General features: G+C 39.2%; 1 protein-coding gene across 2 annotated transcripts in view; it reads left to right on the plus strand.

Moving 5' to 3' along the window:
* Positions 1 to 16284, plus strand: part of CACHD1 (cache domain containing 1) — a 210117-nt gene that overhangs the window by 95391 nt on the left and 98442 nt on the right. For both annotated transcript variants that reach the window (XM_019731624.3, XM_088791181.1), the window contains exon 3: positions 15031 to 15179. In XM_019731624.3, the coding sequence (XP_019587183.1) occupies positions 15031 to 15179 (149 nt within the window). The remainder of the gene's footprint in view (positions 1 to 15030; positions 15180 to 16284) is intronic.

The raw sequence follows: 16284 nt of genomic DNA on the forward strand, positions 1-16284 counted from the left end.
GATTGTGTTGTATTTTGTAAAAAATTGTTTATTTGACAATAGTTCATGTTAATTTACAAATACTGCTTCACAGGAGTTAACCTATTAAATTTTGACCACAACCCTGTGATATAAATCAAATTCCTCCTTGTTTTATTGCTGAGGAAGTTGAGGCTCAAAAATATTAAGTAATTTCCTAAAACTCTTATTTTTTTAAAAGTTAGAAGGCTCAGATGCCTTCATTTAAAATATTTTTTAATTTATTTTTAATTATAGTCAACATATAATACAATAGCATATTAGTTTCAGGTGTAAAATACAGTGATTCCACATTCATATACCTTATGAAGTGGTCACCACAATAAACCATCTGTCACCATCCATAGTTATTATGATATAATTGACTCAATTCCCTATGCGGTACATTACAACCCTGTGACTTACTTTATAACTGGAAATTTGTACTTCTTAATCCCCTTTCCCTTTTCTGCCCACCCCCCACCTGCTTCTCCTCTGGCAACTATCAGTTTGATCTCTGTATCTATGAGTTTGTTTCTGTTTTGTTGTTTGTTTTTTAGATTCCACGTATAAGTGAAGTCATATGGTGGCTTTGTCTGACTTATTTCAATTAATATAATATTATCTAGGTTTATCAGTTAACATACTTTCTAGGCAAGATTTTTTGTTTTTATGGCTGAGTAATACACACACACACACACACACACACACACACACACACACACCCCGCATCTTCATCCATTAATCTATCAATGGACCCCTAGGTTGCTTCCATATCTTGGCTATTGTAAACAATGGTGCGATGAGCATAGGGGTTGTATATATCTTTTAAAATCATTGTTTTTGTTTTCTTTGGATAAATATCCAGAAATAGAATTGCTGTGTCATATGGTAGTTCTATTTTTAAGTTTTTGAAGGATCTCCATACTCCTTTCCGTAGTGGCTGCACTAGTTTACAATCCCACCAACAATGCACAGGGTTCCCTTTTCTTCACATTGCCAACACTTGTTATTTGTTTTTGTTTTGATGATAGCCATTCTGACAGTTGTGAAGTGATGTCTCATTGTGGTTTCGATTTGCATTTCCCTGATGATTAATGATGTTGAGCACCTTTTCATGTGTCTGTTGGCCAGCTGTATGTCTTCTTTGGAAAAATGTCTGTTCAGATTTTGTGCCCATTTTTAAATCAGTTTGTTTATTTGTTTGTTTGTTTGAAGTTGAGTTGTATGAGTTCTTTATATATTTTGGATATTAATTCCTTATCAGATATATTATTTGCAGTATCCTCTCCCATTCAGTAGGTTGCCTTTTCCTCTTGTTGATGGTTTCTATCACTGTGCAAAAGCTTGGTAATTTATGTAGTCCCATTTATTTATTTTGTTTTTGTTGCTTCTGCCCAGGCAGACATAGCCAAAAAAATATTTCTAAGACCATGTGAAAGAGTTTACTGCCTATGTTTTCTTCTAGGTGTTTTGTGGTTTCAGGTCTTACATTTAAGTCTTTAATCCATTCCCCAAATCATTCTTGAATTAGGCGTTAGGACCAGGATTTTAATCAATGTGATCTAACTCTAAAACCCATGTTCTTAACCACTGTGCTATGTTATTTTTCATACTTTTCCCACTGCCAATTTTTGTATGTGTTTTCAATTTTTAAAATGAAGGTGGTTTATTCTCTCTGAGAGTATTGCACATCAACCTAAGTAATTTAAATAATATGTCTAAACATTGTAAGTACTATGATGAAAACTTAGCTGCTAAATGAGGAAAAGATGGAGTTTAAATGCTCAGTTGACATAGGTAAAACAATGGTGGGGAGTGCCTTCTGTACTGTCAGAGACAAGCCTTCTAGCTCTAGTAAATCAAAAAGATACAGCTTGAGCTTTATGAGGAAGGGCATTCTAATGCTAATGGATCTTCCTACAGGAACATAAACAAGGTATAAAAATAAATGAAGCCCTTGATTTATATAACGGGAAGACTTATCTTTTTCACAATTCATCATTATTCCATTATTAATATAACCTTAAGGCAGTTAGTGCTAATTTCTGTCATTTTGGAATTTCTGTGGGGCTATTGATTTATTGGTATTGTTTTGTTTTGTTTTGTTTTTGTAAATAAGTACCTCCTAACCAAGAACTTTTAACTAATGGAGTGAGTGAAAAGTTGCAGCTGTTGGGCTAGCATGTAGGATTAAAGTATAACATAGTGAGCTTCCCTTTCTGTCAAGTACAAGTTGATAACTCTTTGGCATTCTTAACATAGAACTGTGGTTGGTAAAGCTTTTGTTCGTGTGCAGTTTCCCAGAAGAATGTAGCAAACCCTTAGTTCCTTCTCAGACCTCCAGTTCTCTCCCAATATGAAGCCTTGACAATAATTAGGATACTTGGACAACTGCTCAGCCAGCTTCTTGGGGAAAAAGCAACTTGGACCAGGAGGGAGAAAGCAACCTAACAGTTACCTATCTCACTACTGAATAAATATCAGTTTGGAATTTAAAGTATTTAACTATCTTGTTTATATTTTAAGGGAAAAGAATATACAACATATGTTTACATGCTTGTGTATAGTATTTGGAAGTTAAAGTATGTGTGTATGCATGCATGAAAGCTTTAATTCCTGTACTAAATATAGACCAGATGACTTCAGGGGTACATATGGTACATTATTAGCCAATGTATGTGCCTAGCATTGACAAGCGGAGATAATCTTGCTTACACACACACACACACACACACACACACACACACACACACACATGCACACACACACCCCTCCAACATGCTCATACATTTTATGCAATGTACTCTCTTTGAACACATAGAAATGCAGTATATATCTATTGTTTACCTACATGAATTGTAGTCTATGCACATATTTATAGTATTTATAACAGTGTTCATTTTTACATTTGTGTATATACATTAATACCAATGACAGAAAATGGAAATCTCTGTCTCCCCTCACCACTATGCCCTAATACTTCAGGCTTGAACAGTCTGGTGATAGGTATTTTTGTATTGTTTTGGCAAAAACTCAGAATAATCCACTTCCTCCTTCCCTTAGTTCCCACACTCTGGGTTCCCACTGTTTGTGATGGAACAAATGAAGGGGCTGGTACTGTTTTTCCATCGGCAAAGGCAGAAGAGAAGGGGGTGTTGCAGGCAGGCACAGCTGGAAAGAAGAGGCTGCAGCCAGCAGAGGGGCGGGGATGGCCTTTGGGGCAGGGCAGGAAAAGACATGCAAGCTCCCACCGTGATGTGCATCTCTCCCTGCTCCAGCTGGGACTTAAGCTTTTCACACAGCTCTGCAATCCATATGTGGGCAAATGCCTTCTTTCAGTGAAGCAGACCCTTGAAAATTACGGGCCTGAGCTCTTTACTCAAACACTCAAAGCGTCATTTAACTTAGAAGGGAATAGATTGAGTCGTCATTCTAAAAGCCAGGAAGACTTCATAAGAAATGAACATTCCACTAAAAATGGAAACGTGCTCATTGTACACATATTTCCAAGATCTCAAGGTTGCATAGTACACAGAAATGCTGGTGAAAAGGTAGCAGCCAGTATTTCTCCAAATCTCTGCACCCCCACTCCCAACCTCAACTTCACCCTCCACCCAAAACTGCTTCTCCGACTAGAAAAATAAAATAACTTCAAATCATCTGCACTGGAGGAATGCATAAACAGAAACTCAACTCAGAGAGTATTTTTTAAATCTAGCAAGAAACTTAAGAGCCAGAGACCAGCTCATCGCTAATATATTCCTCGATGCAATAGGAAATACTTGTGGGAATGATGCGAAGAAATTAATTGCTGCTAATATCAAAAATTCTTGAGTTGGCTAAACACTTTGAAAATCTGGACCCATGAAATAACACATGGTATGATAAAATTGGAAGTTTGCCAAGAACTACAATTTATTTTAACATTTGAAGACTCTGGGCAGGTAGGGATTATGTTGAAATAGCTGTTCCTGGGCATTTACACTGGTTGTTACTTAAGCAGCCGTTAGTCCTTTTATATGCTGTGAAGTGCATGCTGGTTCTTCTGCAAAGTCATGGAGAAGTGTCACTGTCACATCCCCTGACACCCTCGTCAGGCACCACCCTCGAGGGGAAGGTGTTAGCGGTGAATTCGACAGAAACAAACAGCCAACGGAGAGCAGCCATGCCCTGGTTTTTCTGTTTGCAATCCTCCCTGTCATCAGATAGGGGATGAGAGGACCTTGCTAAATCCAACTGTGAGTTAGAGAATGATATCAGATGCAGCTTGGCAGGGGAACACACAGAACAGTTCAGAAGAGGATATAATAAAATTGTTGTGGTTGAGGCAAATATCCTCATTCCTCTGGTTTGGAACCCACATGGGAAACATAACTTTTTGTTGTTGTTTCTAGCAAGTCTTAATAGCAGTGCATTTCCTGCTAGCATCCAACATTTGCACCTCATCTAATTGATGTGCGTGAGTGTTGTTGTTTTTTCCTAATTATAGAAAAACAAAAACCTTGTACCTCTGGATTACTTAGAGCCATGAGCCCGTATTCTAAAGGCCCCTACATCTCAGGAGCTGCTTTGTGACTACTCAAGTGTCTTGAAACTAAAGCCAAGAAGTGCCTTTTCTACCTACTGAGATAAGCACATTACACGCTAGCTTCATTGTTTGAAGGTAAGACCAGGAGAGAGAGTGTTCACTCCAGACTCAGATGATTTTGGATGTGCAGGGCCAGTTTCCAACAGCTGAAGAAATGAAGTGTTTACAAGATGCTTTCTCTTGTACTATTATTTTCCCTTAGTTTTAAAGGGAATCTATATTGTGAAAATCTGTTATCCAAATATGGAAAACACTAGTGCGTTAGGCGTCTTGAACTGACATTTCTTTTGCAATGGGGAACTAGGAGTGACATACTTACTGTTAATTGAGCTCTAGTGCTATTAGAAGGACTATAGATCAATGAAGTCATAAAATGACATAGTATGTATTATCTTCCATTGGAAAGGTAAGTCAGGTTAACATATTATTAAGAAAGGAGACATGGAGACATCTAGTTTTGTTTTTGTTTTTGCTTTCCCATTGTGTCTCAAGATTGTCTTCCCAGGAATTGGATTCAATAAGTCCTTGCCCAGATTGAGGGTAAGGAAGTGGTTAGTGGCAGCAGAATTGTTTCCCCACTAAGGGTCATCGTTCCACCTCATTGCTGAGCTAATGGATATACTTATTGGCAAATATTTGATAGGTATCCTATCAAAGAGCCTGCAAAGAACCCTAAAACGCTCTGGTCAGTTGGCCTCTAACTGGAGGCTAGGCCAGGTTGCATCCTTCATTTAAACAGAAAACATTGCCTGAGTCCCTTCAGGACGCCAGGCTCTGAACCAGGTTGTAAGCTGGGTTCAGTATGAGGTATTATTTGCATTGGGTGTGGGGAAAACAGTCTGGGCTAGAGAGCAATTGCATGTTCCCAGAGATCTCCCGGCTGATCCTCTAGTTCCTCTCGTGGCCTCCTGTTACTTGGAATGCTTCTAAGTTACACTTGGTGTTTATAGGTTATGTACAGATATTTGTACTCTAAGTAGGAGCTTTACATGGTAAGAGTAAAGAGATTGGGTTTCCTTTTTCCACAATTGAGTGTGTCCTTCATAGGCCACCAGAGAATTCCTAAGTTCACGAACCCAGAGTATTTTCCGCCCTTTCCTCCTTGATTAATATCTTATACAAACTATCCTCAAAAGTTATGAATTAAATGGTAGAGGTTATTCTGTGTGCTGTGGCTCCTGCTCTTCCCCCACTCCCCAATTCTCTCAGGCTCTTGATTCTTTGTAAGGTCAAGTCTAGGTTGAACTTCTTTTTCCTTGTGAAGCAACAGGCTGTAAACTTTCAAGGCCTGAGCACTCGCTTATTTTGGTTTAAAGGAACCTCAGCTCAGAGGCTCCTGTTACAGAGTGAAGTGAGGAGAAGTGGGTTGAAGCCTGCCCTTCCCTTTGTTTCTTTTGTTATGATCTGGTTGTTAAGGGTAGAGTGGGGTGAAAAACAGGGCAAGAGCCCATTGAGCCCTTGAGTTGATAACCTTGGCTTTCAGGAGGCTTGGGTGTGGGTTTCCATGACTCTCCTGGAATACCTAATACAAACTGCTGTCCAAACCAAACCTCACTGTAACCTCTAAAGCAAACCTTGCGATTTGCTTAGAGAGAAGCTGCCGCTCTCAACTGTTTCTCGGAGCTCAGCCTCCTCGGGTTCTCTGGCATGTCAGCACTTGCCTTCTGTTTTTTCCATTGCACTCTTCCCCCGCTCAGTCACAGGGGCCTCACCTCTCACAGGATTGGGCAGGATTGGGGTATGTGACCCTGGAGCCCAGACAGCCTTGCACATAAATCTTCCTGGTCCACCTGCAGTTTGCCTGTCAGCAGCTGCCCCGCTTCTCCGCTGGATGTGCTATTCCCACACATCCGTCAGACAACCCTGAAGCCTCTGCAGGCTATTGGAAATTCAGACTGGCCCTATTCTATTGCTAGGTCTTCATCTATCTTGTCCTACATCATTGCCTGACATGCCCAGGCTCTGCTCTACTGAGTGATTTCATGAAGCCCAAACGAGCAGTGGATGAGCAGCCATATCACCACCCTGGCCAATTGCCATCAGGATACCTTTTCTGAGCTGGTGTTCTCTTTTTTGGCAAGACTTACGCCAGAGCAGCTGGTATTACCCTGGAGGCAGGTCAGAATAGGGAAATAGACAAGCCCAGAAATTCTGGTGGGCTTGAACCAAATACGAGCAATATTCATAGGTCATCTGCCCTTTTCCAGAACTGGAAGTAGATTTTTCGAATATGGCAAATAATAGTATATTGTATGAGAGCAAATGAACACAGTAATGATCCCTTTTAAGTCTCTTCTAGATGCTAGGCACTGTATTAAATGAAAATGCATAGTGCAATGGTTCAAAAGCATGGACTTGATCTAATTATTCTGTTAGCTGAGTGACCTTGGGCAAGGGGGTAATCTATCGGCACCATCTATGTAACCATGACCAAGAGTTGTGAGGATTAAAAGACATCATGTAAAGTTTCACTTTCAAAGTGCCCGGCACATAGTAAGCAGTCAATAAATGCTAAATATTCTATTATTGTTTTGTTGGGGAAAATAGAATCCTTGAAGGAGGAAAGATGAATATGAAGTAGGATGTGAGGGGCTCTGATGGTGAGTTATAGGCAATTTTGGGAAAGAAGGGTCTGAGAAGCCTTCAAAGAGGCAAAAATTGGGCTGCTACTGAGACGAATGAGTAGAACTTAAGTAATGTGATCTGGGAGAGTTCACATTTTCCTGCCATTTGGGGGAGCTTGTAGCAGAAAGAAAATAGAGTGGGGATTAGAAGAAATGGTCTCTTTGTTTTCTGAACTTGCTCAGCATGAGTTGGGGCACACCACTGAGCCTTGATTTCCTGAGTACCTGCGCTGCCTAGTCCCACGGTTGTTGGACGGCACACATGAGACAAGTCATGTATAAATGCTTTGAAACTGGTAAAATGCGACACAAGAGTGAAGTCATTATGGGTCCTTAGGATTAGAAAGACAGGATTCCAGAAGAATCCCGAGCTACTTTGAAGACTGTTATTATCTGACCTACATGACAGTGCTTTGGAAGAGGCACTGACAGCCTAGGGAGGTCATAGCCCTGTGTTAACACGTCCATCCTGATGCCTTTCCAGTCACCGAAAGTAAGTTCTTGGGATCTCCATTCAGAGTCCCTGAGGCAATGCACAAAGTCCTCCAAACAGTAACAATAACGACAATAATAGTAAATTGCAAAACAACAATAGAAAAATAACAGCCACTGCCATTTTATTTGGGACTTACCATATGTTAGACGCGCTGCTAAATATTTTACAAACATTATTTCTCTTAGTTCTCAAACCACATCATGAGGCGACTGTCATTAATTCCCAGTTTAGAGGTAATTAAGTTGAGGTTTAGAGAAATTATTTGCTAGTAAGTGAGAGAGCTGGATTTAACTCAAATTTATTTGACTCACCCTTTTTTGAAGTTGAAGCACCCTTTTGCCATTTTGCTATTACTCTAAGAAAAAAAAATACCCCCCTCTCCCAGACCTTGTGCCAAGTTTCCTATGGACAATTAAGCATGTGGACGAGTTAGGTGAATAAAATGGTTAATGTTAATGTTCAAGCACTACCTCTCCTTTTATTTGTAGCTCTATTGTTGGAAAATGTAGAGCCCCACGTTATTTTCCCTATCACCACTGCAGGTACTTTCTGGTCCAGACACGAAGGTATCACAATAAGAATAATGCCGGTACTTCATCTGGGCCTTATTTATTCATTGTTTCATTTGATCATCACAATAAGCCCTTGAAAAGAGTGTTATTCCTGTTTTACTCATGAGGGAACTGAAGCTAAAGAAAGTCTGAGAACTTGCCCAAACTCCCAGCTAATAATTGGTCGAGCTGTTTGGAAGATGACAACATTATGAATACAAATAGCAAGGGCAGAACATTTCTTATATCCCGAATAAAGCGTGCCCCAGGAAACAATGAAAATGTATTCTACTTGAACTTTGGAGGGCAGTAGTGTGATGTTCAGAGATGTGAAATATTTATGCTTGCATTTACTGAAAATTATTTTTATGTAACATTTAAATAACCAAATCCTGAAACTTGCTGGCAAGCAAAAAGGTTTATTCTTTAGTAATAAGGCAGGAATTGAAGGACAAGGGCATCAGCTATTAAATTCTTATCACGGCACAAAGGTTTTTGAATGTCAAATGTTAAACTCTTCTACATTCAACAGGAATTTTGCTATGCATCTTGGGTCCCCTAGGGTACCTTTCTTGTCTGTGCCTGTCAGCTTCATTGTTACGTATTTTAAATAAAGCTTTCCCTAACATTCAAAACTCCTTCCGGCCCTTCCTTTCAGGAAGGAGACATACATAAAGTGTGTACTATGCCTTTGCATTTTTGTTTCCTTTTACCTTTTTCTAACCATGTGCCCACCCCTCCCCCAATCTTTAGAAGTATAAAGCCAAGGTAAAAAGCTTTAAAAAGAAGCCCCCCCTCCCCCGCCCCGGGAAGTATGCAAATGACAGAACTGTCTATGGGAAAATTAAGGGAAGTGAAATTCAGCAAGAAAGAAATTCATTGATGTTGTGATGAAACGTTGTCACTGGAGATGATGACAAATTAGAATCCGTTCCCATGGGGACCGGCACGCTACCTACAGATCATTTGACCCATGGCTGGATGTTGGCTAGCCGAAGAATTGACCCAAAAGATGACAAGATGGTTTTAGTCCCGTTGTCTCATCAGCATTCAGGAACCCCTTAGGGGTTGAAGGGGAGAGGATAAAGGAGGATAAAAGATGAAAGCTTAGCTGTGGAAAGAAAAATGTTTTTAATTACACTGAGGAGGATTGTGGGTCCACCTGTAGCTTTTTGTTGAGAATGTCCTTTGTTTTCTTCTGTCTGCAGGGATCATGGTAGGATACCGACCCAGAATCTCTCTGGCCTCTTGGAAGGGTCCGAGCTGGTAGCCGATCCTCTTCAGTTTAACGGATACATTCAGGGTTTAATCTCTCTGTGGGCTATCTTTAATAGGTTCTGTTATGCTTGCCAAGCAACCTGGATTTGACATGCCAAAAGAGATTGCTTTTAGAGAGTGAGAAAAAATACCCCGCAGTGGAGCATGGGTTGAGGTTTCCATAGTGAGTCACTATCGCATGCCTTGTCTGAAGGGCACAGAGAGGTCATCTCAGGCAGTGGGGTCCAGGGAGGCCAGGGCACCCCCTTTGAATCAAGAGACCCTAAAGTTCCATATGCCTTTCAGTTCCTTCACTTGGGAAATGGGAATTACAATTTCATCTTAACCCTGTGATGGCAGATAAACTCAGGTGAAAATCCAGAGGAAAACAGGAAATTCTGAAATTCACTTCCTGAAAGACAGGAATAGTCATCCACTCTGTTCTGTTTCTATTCATAGGTTGTGAACAAAGGAACGAACACCCAGGAGTAATTAGAATAATTTAAGTTAGTTTGATGTAACTTATACCACAGTAGTCAGGTAATAATCAGTAGGCATCGTTTTTTTTGGAGAATACATTGTTTCAGATTTGGCCCTACCCCTTTTTTTATACTGGTGGTAGAATTCAGCAGTTCTCAACTTCCTCGGTGTCTTGATTTTCTTTGGAATTATGAAGAATTCTAAATGAAATCACATTAATTTTTAAAACTCTAATTCTTACTGTAAGGTACTGAGACTGTGTATGGCTTATGGTGTTCTGCCAAGAATTTCACAGCATTTGTTAAATGGGTTTGAAAAGGAATGTGGGAGTAGTTGTCAGTCTGTGTGTATTACAAAGAGAAGCAGTGTTTCATCAAGGTTGAAAGCTTCTCCTCTGAAGTTTGAGTGCTATAGGGTTTGGATCCCAGCTCTCCTACTTACTAGCTTTGTGACCTTGAGCAAGTTATTTAACCTTCAGTGTCCACTTCTGGAAAATGGAAATGCATACGTTATAGGATTCCTTTAAGGATTAAGTTGATATATGCGTATAAGGTGCTTAGAATAGTGCCCCCCACAGAGTTAGCACTCAACAATTATTGACAATTATTATGTTTTTGTAAGGATGGCAAGGTGGGGTGTCACAACATGAAAGCTGAGGAGTTTCTCTGACAGAGATATGAGTCCAAGTGAAGAGAGTTTGCATTTCAGATCTTTTCTCAATTGTCAGTGTGTGTCTGGGCTCTGCTTACAAGGTACTGCCCCCACTGATGAAGAATGCAGCTTGAGGCCCACCCTAAACAGGAGGCCAAAGGCAGTCATGCCCACAGCCCCACCACCCACTTCTGGCAGCTCCCTTCTCCCATTAACCAGTTCCCCCCCCCCGCCCCCCTCAACACACCTTTCCAGGGAACACTTAGTTCCATGGCTAGCTCAGTGGTGAGGGCTCTTTGCTCCTGCTCTGTGCCATGCTGATTATATTAACAGAAGTTCCATTCCTTAAATGCTGTTGATATGTCATATTTTTCATTTTAAGCCGTCATGGTAACTTCTTTTAAAATTGGTATATCTGGAGCTCCATAGCTGAGCAGATGAATACACAGGCTAGACAACACAGTTCAGAGTTTAAAAAAGTGAGTGGGTTCTTTCCCTTATTTTGTAGCTTTAGACCACAAAGTAACCTCATTGTTACAAGATGGCAATACCTACATTGTGGGGTCCTTGTGCCTTGTATATACGGTCAGTACCACTATACAGTAGCTATTATGATTTTCTGAAGAACGCTGAAATCTCTGCAACAGTTGTATAATCCACAAACTCTAATCTGGATAATTCTGATGATTTAGATTCAGTGTATGGATCTGAGCAGCTTTGTTTAGCTTAGCTTCAGTGTTTACCTTAGGATGGAATTCAGCCTGTTCTGGGTGTGCCAGTTACTTGTTGCTGCATAACAAACCACCCCAAATTTAGTGGCGTAAACAACTATATCTTTGTCTATGGATGTTATGGGTGAGGCCTTTGGGCCAGGCCCGGCAAGGATGGCTTGTCTCTGCTCTGTGATGTCTGGGGCTTCAGGGAAGACAGGGCTGGGTTGAGCTGGAAGCTTCTTGACTCATATCTGGAGCCTGGGCTGATAGAATCGAAGCCTTGCTCAACTGGAGCTGCCAACCAAGCACTTAACTGTGGTCTCTGTGTCTTGGACTTCTTCACAACATGAAGCGGAGAGCATTCCAAAAGAGACAGGTGGAAGCCGCATGGCCCTTCATGACCTAGCCTTAGAAGTTACATAGTGTTGCTTTCTCCATACTCTGCTGGGAGAAACCATCATGAGCCTACCCATATTCAAGAAGTGGGAGTAGAAGGAACGTAAGCCTCATCTAGCAGTGGGAAGGAGTGGCAAAGAATGGCAGCGAATTTTTATAAAATTACTGGAATTATGGCTCCTATCTAGGGACATGTTAGGTCTTCTGACTTCTACTTATAGCAAAACAGTTCATGCAGTCTTCTTTATTGCAACTACTTAATTCTCCTGTTGTGTAATGAAAGCAGCCATAAATGATATGTAAACAAATGACTGTTTCAATAAAACTTTATTTATGAACACTGACATTTGAATTTCATATAGTTAACTATCAAAATGCCTTTTTAAAAAAAAAAAGTCATTTAAGAATGTAAGAGTCGGGGTGGCTGGTTAGCTCAGTTGGTTAGAGCCCAGTACTCTTAACACCAGGGTTGCCGGTTCGATCCCTGCATGGGCCAGTGTGAGCTGCACCCTCCACAACTAGATTGAAACAACTACTTGACTTGGAGCTGATGGGTCCTGGAAAAACACACTTAAATAAAAAAAAGTTTTTGGGGAAAAAAAGTACAAGTAGCTACCTGGAATCAGAGCTAGTTCCTGCTCTTGAGAATCTCATAGTCTAGTAAAGAAAATTGAGATTAAAAATTGAGAGTCATTCCTATCTCCTACAAAAATAGGCTTTAGCCAGATTGGAGTATCATTAAGGTAGATCTGATTTTCTTTAAAGTTCAAATTCTCCAACTATGGAAGAAACACATGAGCATTTCTCATGCGTTTGTATGTGTGTGTTTCTATGTATGGGAGAGAAAGAAAATGATTACAAATTGCATTTTCACTGTAGAAGTGAATTTGTGAAGATATAATTTGGAACTTCATTCCTCTCAAGTATACCTAATCTTTATACTGTTACAGAATATTTGTTCCCAAGGACAATGAAACACTGCACTCTTGATACTTGTAGGTGAAAAATTAATGATATTTTATTTCAGAACCTAAAGAGAAAAAGATACAACTTGGTCTTGATGAAGTTTTCAGAAATACATATTGTTGTACATTTGTAAAATAAGCATCCCATGCTTTTTAAAGAGGTTGTTGATCCTTAGACCAAATGGTTAATAACTCTCAGGGGTCAAATTTTTTTGACCTTTATTAATTCATTAAATATTTTTTGTCTACCTGCAATACCAAGCAGTGAGCTCAGTGCTGAAGATAGAGATGAACAAGCACTTATATGTAGTGCCTGCCCTTACAGAGCATGCAGTCTAGTGGGATAACCAGATGTTAAATACATAATAGTATTAAAGTATAATATAAATTATGAGGGGGAATGCGGGGTATATGAGAATGTACATTAGGTTTTAAGCTGGAACCTGTTACTCTGTCTCTCATCTCCCACTACCCGCTGAAGATTAGAGTCTGGGAAAAAAGGATTGTTATGTTAGCGCAAACTGCTGTTTAAAAATCATGTCAGCACATCTCCTGATAGGGAGTGAAGAGTACTATTTCTGTATTTGAGCTATGTTTTTAAAAACTACAGGCCTCGTTCACGTTACTTTGGGAAAGGAAAAACAAAGAACAAAGTAAAAATTCATAAATACTGGAATTTGGTAGATTTTTTTTTTTTCCTTAACATACCACTTTGGGTAACTGGAGAACTAACCTAGAGGAACAATTTGAGACCAATTGGCTGAGTTACAAATTGGGATAATTATCTTTGATTTTTGTCTACACTAGGTTTTCTCAAATGGGCCACTATTGACATTTGGGGCTGTGTAATTCTTGGTTATGGGAGCTGTCCTGTGCATCCTGGCCTCCACCCACTAGATGCCAGTAGCACTCTCCACCAAGTAGTAACAACCAAAATTGTTTCCAAACTTTGGTAGAGGTTCCCTAGGCGGGGCAAAATCGCTAGCGGTCTAAATTAAGATGGGAAATTAAACTGTGCCTGGACATTTTATTGTAAACACCCCAATGAGAAAAAAGATACGTTTTTTGTTTCAGTGAGAACTCTAGCTCAAGAAGTCGAATTGCAGATGGACTTAATTTTTGAGACACACATTCCTCCTTTGAAAATGCTGAAATGAATTTAGATAACCCATTATCAAATTAAACATTACATTCATGTTCTTTTGTTATGTCCAGAAATTTTTCTAAACATTATAGTGTGTGCAATACTTAGCAAGACGGAGAGCCTCAGTTACTTAATTGACACTCTTGAAAGTTCCCAAATATCATTGGAATAAAATCAAATTTTTAAATTGGCTTGAAAATAACAAATGAACATATTTTGATTTGGTTCCATGATCTTAGCCTGTAAGCTATTAAATTGCATGAAATGCATGACCCAAAAGAGATGAGTAGTTTTCCTCTCAAGTGCTGATAATGAATAGCTCCACAAAACCAATTAGCTGTAATTCTATCAGTCATTTCATTGGGGTAACATTCTGTTTAAGGGAAAGAAAAACAACACCGTTTTCCTTGGAGAGCTGTAATTAAGCTGTGATATTTGATGGGAACAATGGAGGAAAAAGCAGTATGCTTATCAATTTGCTTGTGTTATTCCCACATGAAAGTAAACCATGATGAAATGTTCCATTCACAGCGGTTAAGAAAGACATTTGTCCATCTTAAAGGTGTAACAGACCAAACAGGAGTATATTTCTAATTGTGTATATTTGTATATATGAATGGCTGCATTGCACACTCCAGGGATTTGCCCTTCCTACGGAAGACTGTGAATGATGTCCCCTGAAGTTGTGTAACAGGAGACAGTGAATGTCACTTCCCTTCCTTCATGTATTTTTCCCCATGAAAATCGATGTGAATCCAGAATGAGAAGTGGGCTTTTTTCTTCCAATCATGTTGTTGCTCTGTAATTCGTAATGACCACTGTCATACCGACAATCATATCAATAGATTTTGTTTTTCTTTAGCAAAGCATTTTTTTTTTTTTTGGATCTGTTCTGTTCTACTTAAATTTGAACACATGAGAATTTCTTAATGCATCATCTATTATAAGACAGAAAATATTATTTTATTGTTTCTGTGACTTCCAGGCATTTGGTAATTTTTAATCTCAGTGTACACAGTGGAATAAGATTTAGATGTGTGTTGTTTGTTTTACCTGAAGTTTAATACATAATAGTATTTGACACAAATTAATTAGCTTATTAGAAAAAGTACAGTGGGTTATTGTCTTGGACTTTCAATTTATTTTGCTCACTGTTGTCCCACAGCTAGCCAAAAAAATCCGAGAGAAGTTCAACCGTTACTTGGATGTGGTCAACCGAAACAAGCAAGTTGTAGAAGCATCTTACACGGCTCACCTGACCTCTCCCCTCACTGCAATTCAAGACTGCTGTACTATCCCACCTTCCATGATGGAGTAAGACTTTAACATTTTTTGTTGTTCTTTAAACCGGAATTGAATAGCTTTCCATTTATATTCCAAATACCTGTGTTTGTTTATTGCAAAGTGTATAGTACTCTTATCTTAAATAAGTCCTTTATCATTACATAGACAAGTACTTTTTAAAGAAGTGTGAATCAATATTCTATATCCAGAAAATTTCTGGACGTCCTCCCCCCCACTCACCTTTTTGTCATGCTGGAATTCAGGTTCAAACGTATCACATATTGTTTTAGAGTTGGCTAAGTCTAGAAAATTGCAAATATTTTGTCATATGTCAACTAATAAGTCATGAATAAGATAGTCTCACTGATTCTGGTAATTTGCCTAATTTAAGGGAGTGTCTTTTGTCTTTAATAAGAGCAGCAAAAATTTCCATTTCTTACATTAGTGTAGATTCCATATTTGGAACTACAGAGGGAAATGTGCTTCAGATAATATTGAAACAGAATTAGTATCTGTATGGTTGAGGATATTTTTATTTATTGGGCTAGTGATATTTATATCTGGAAGAGTTGTAGGGTCATGTGATGCTGGAAATTGTAGTGGAAAGAACACTTAATTTTGTTTGACTTGGCCTTTAATTAGCTGTGATCTTAATCAAGTTACTTAATGTGTATTTTTATGCACAGTTTTCTATCAGTGGGTAACAATCTTTATTATACCAATTTTCTAGGGCTATTTCGAATGAGTAAAAGGTGTTACCATACTTTAAAAATTATATGAGTGTAAATGTTGCCATAATTAGTATGTTACCATAATTACTCCTCTTTGCACAATAAGTGCACTTGAGGCTATGCAAAGGATGGATGCAGTGTAGTTTTTTTTACTGATTAAATGATGCTTTGCTTCCACAAGCAAGGTTATACTTATTAGAGTTTCTTGGTGGGCCAGACTAGGTAGGTAGCGGGGCGTTCTTAAGATCTTTTATTTCTCCATCTATGTGATGTTAACATGATCCTTCTCTCTGGCTTGCCCTCTCTGTGGCGTAAAGAAGCTCATACTAGTTGTTTACTAAATTAAATGGAAATTATATACAATTTGGAATGAGATTATCTGGATATGAATCCTCCCTACAGCA

This window comes from Rhinolophus sinicus, chromosome 14, assembly GCF_057876585.1.
Source record: "Rhinolophus sinicus isolate RSI-liver-muscle chromosome 14, RSI-T2T, whole genome shotgun sequence".
NCBI classification, from domain to species: Eukaryota; Metazoa; Chordata; class Mammalia; order Chiroptera; family Rhinolophidae; genus Rhinolophus; species Rhinolophus sinicus.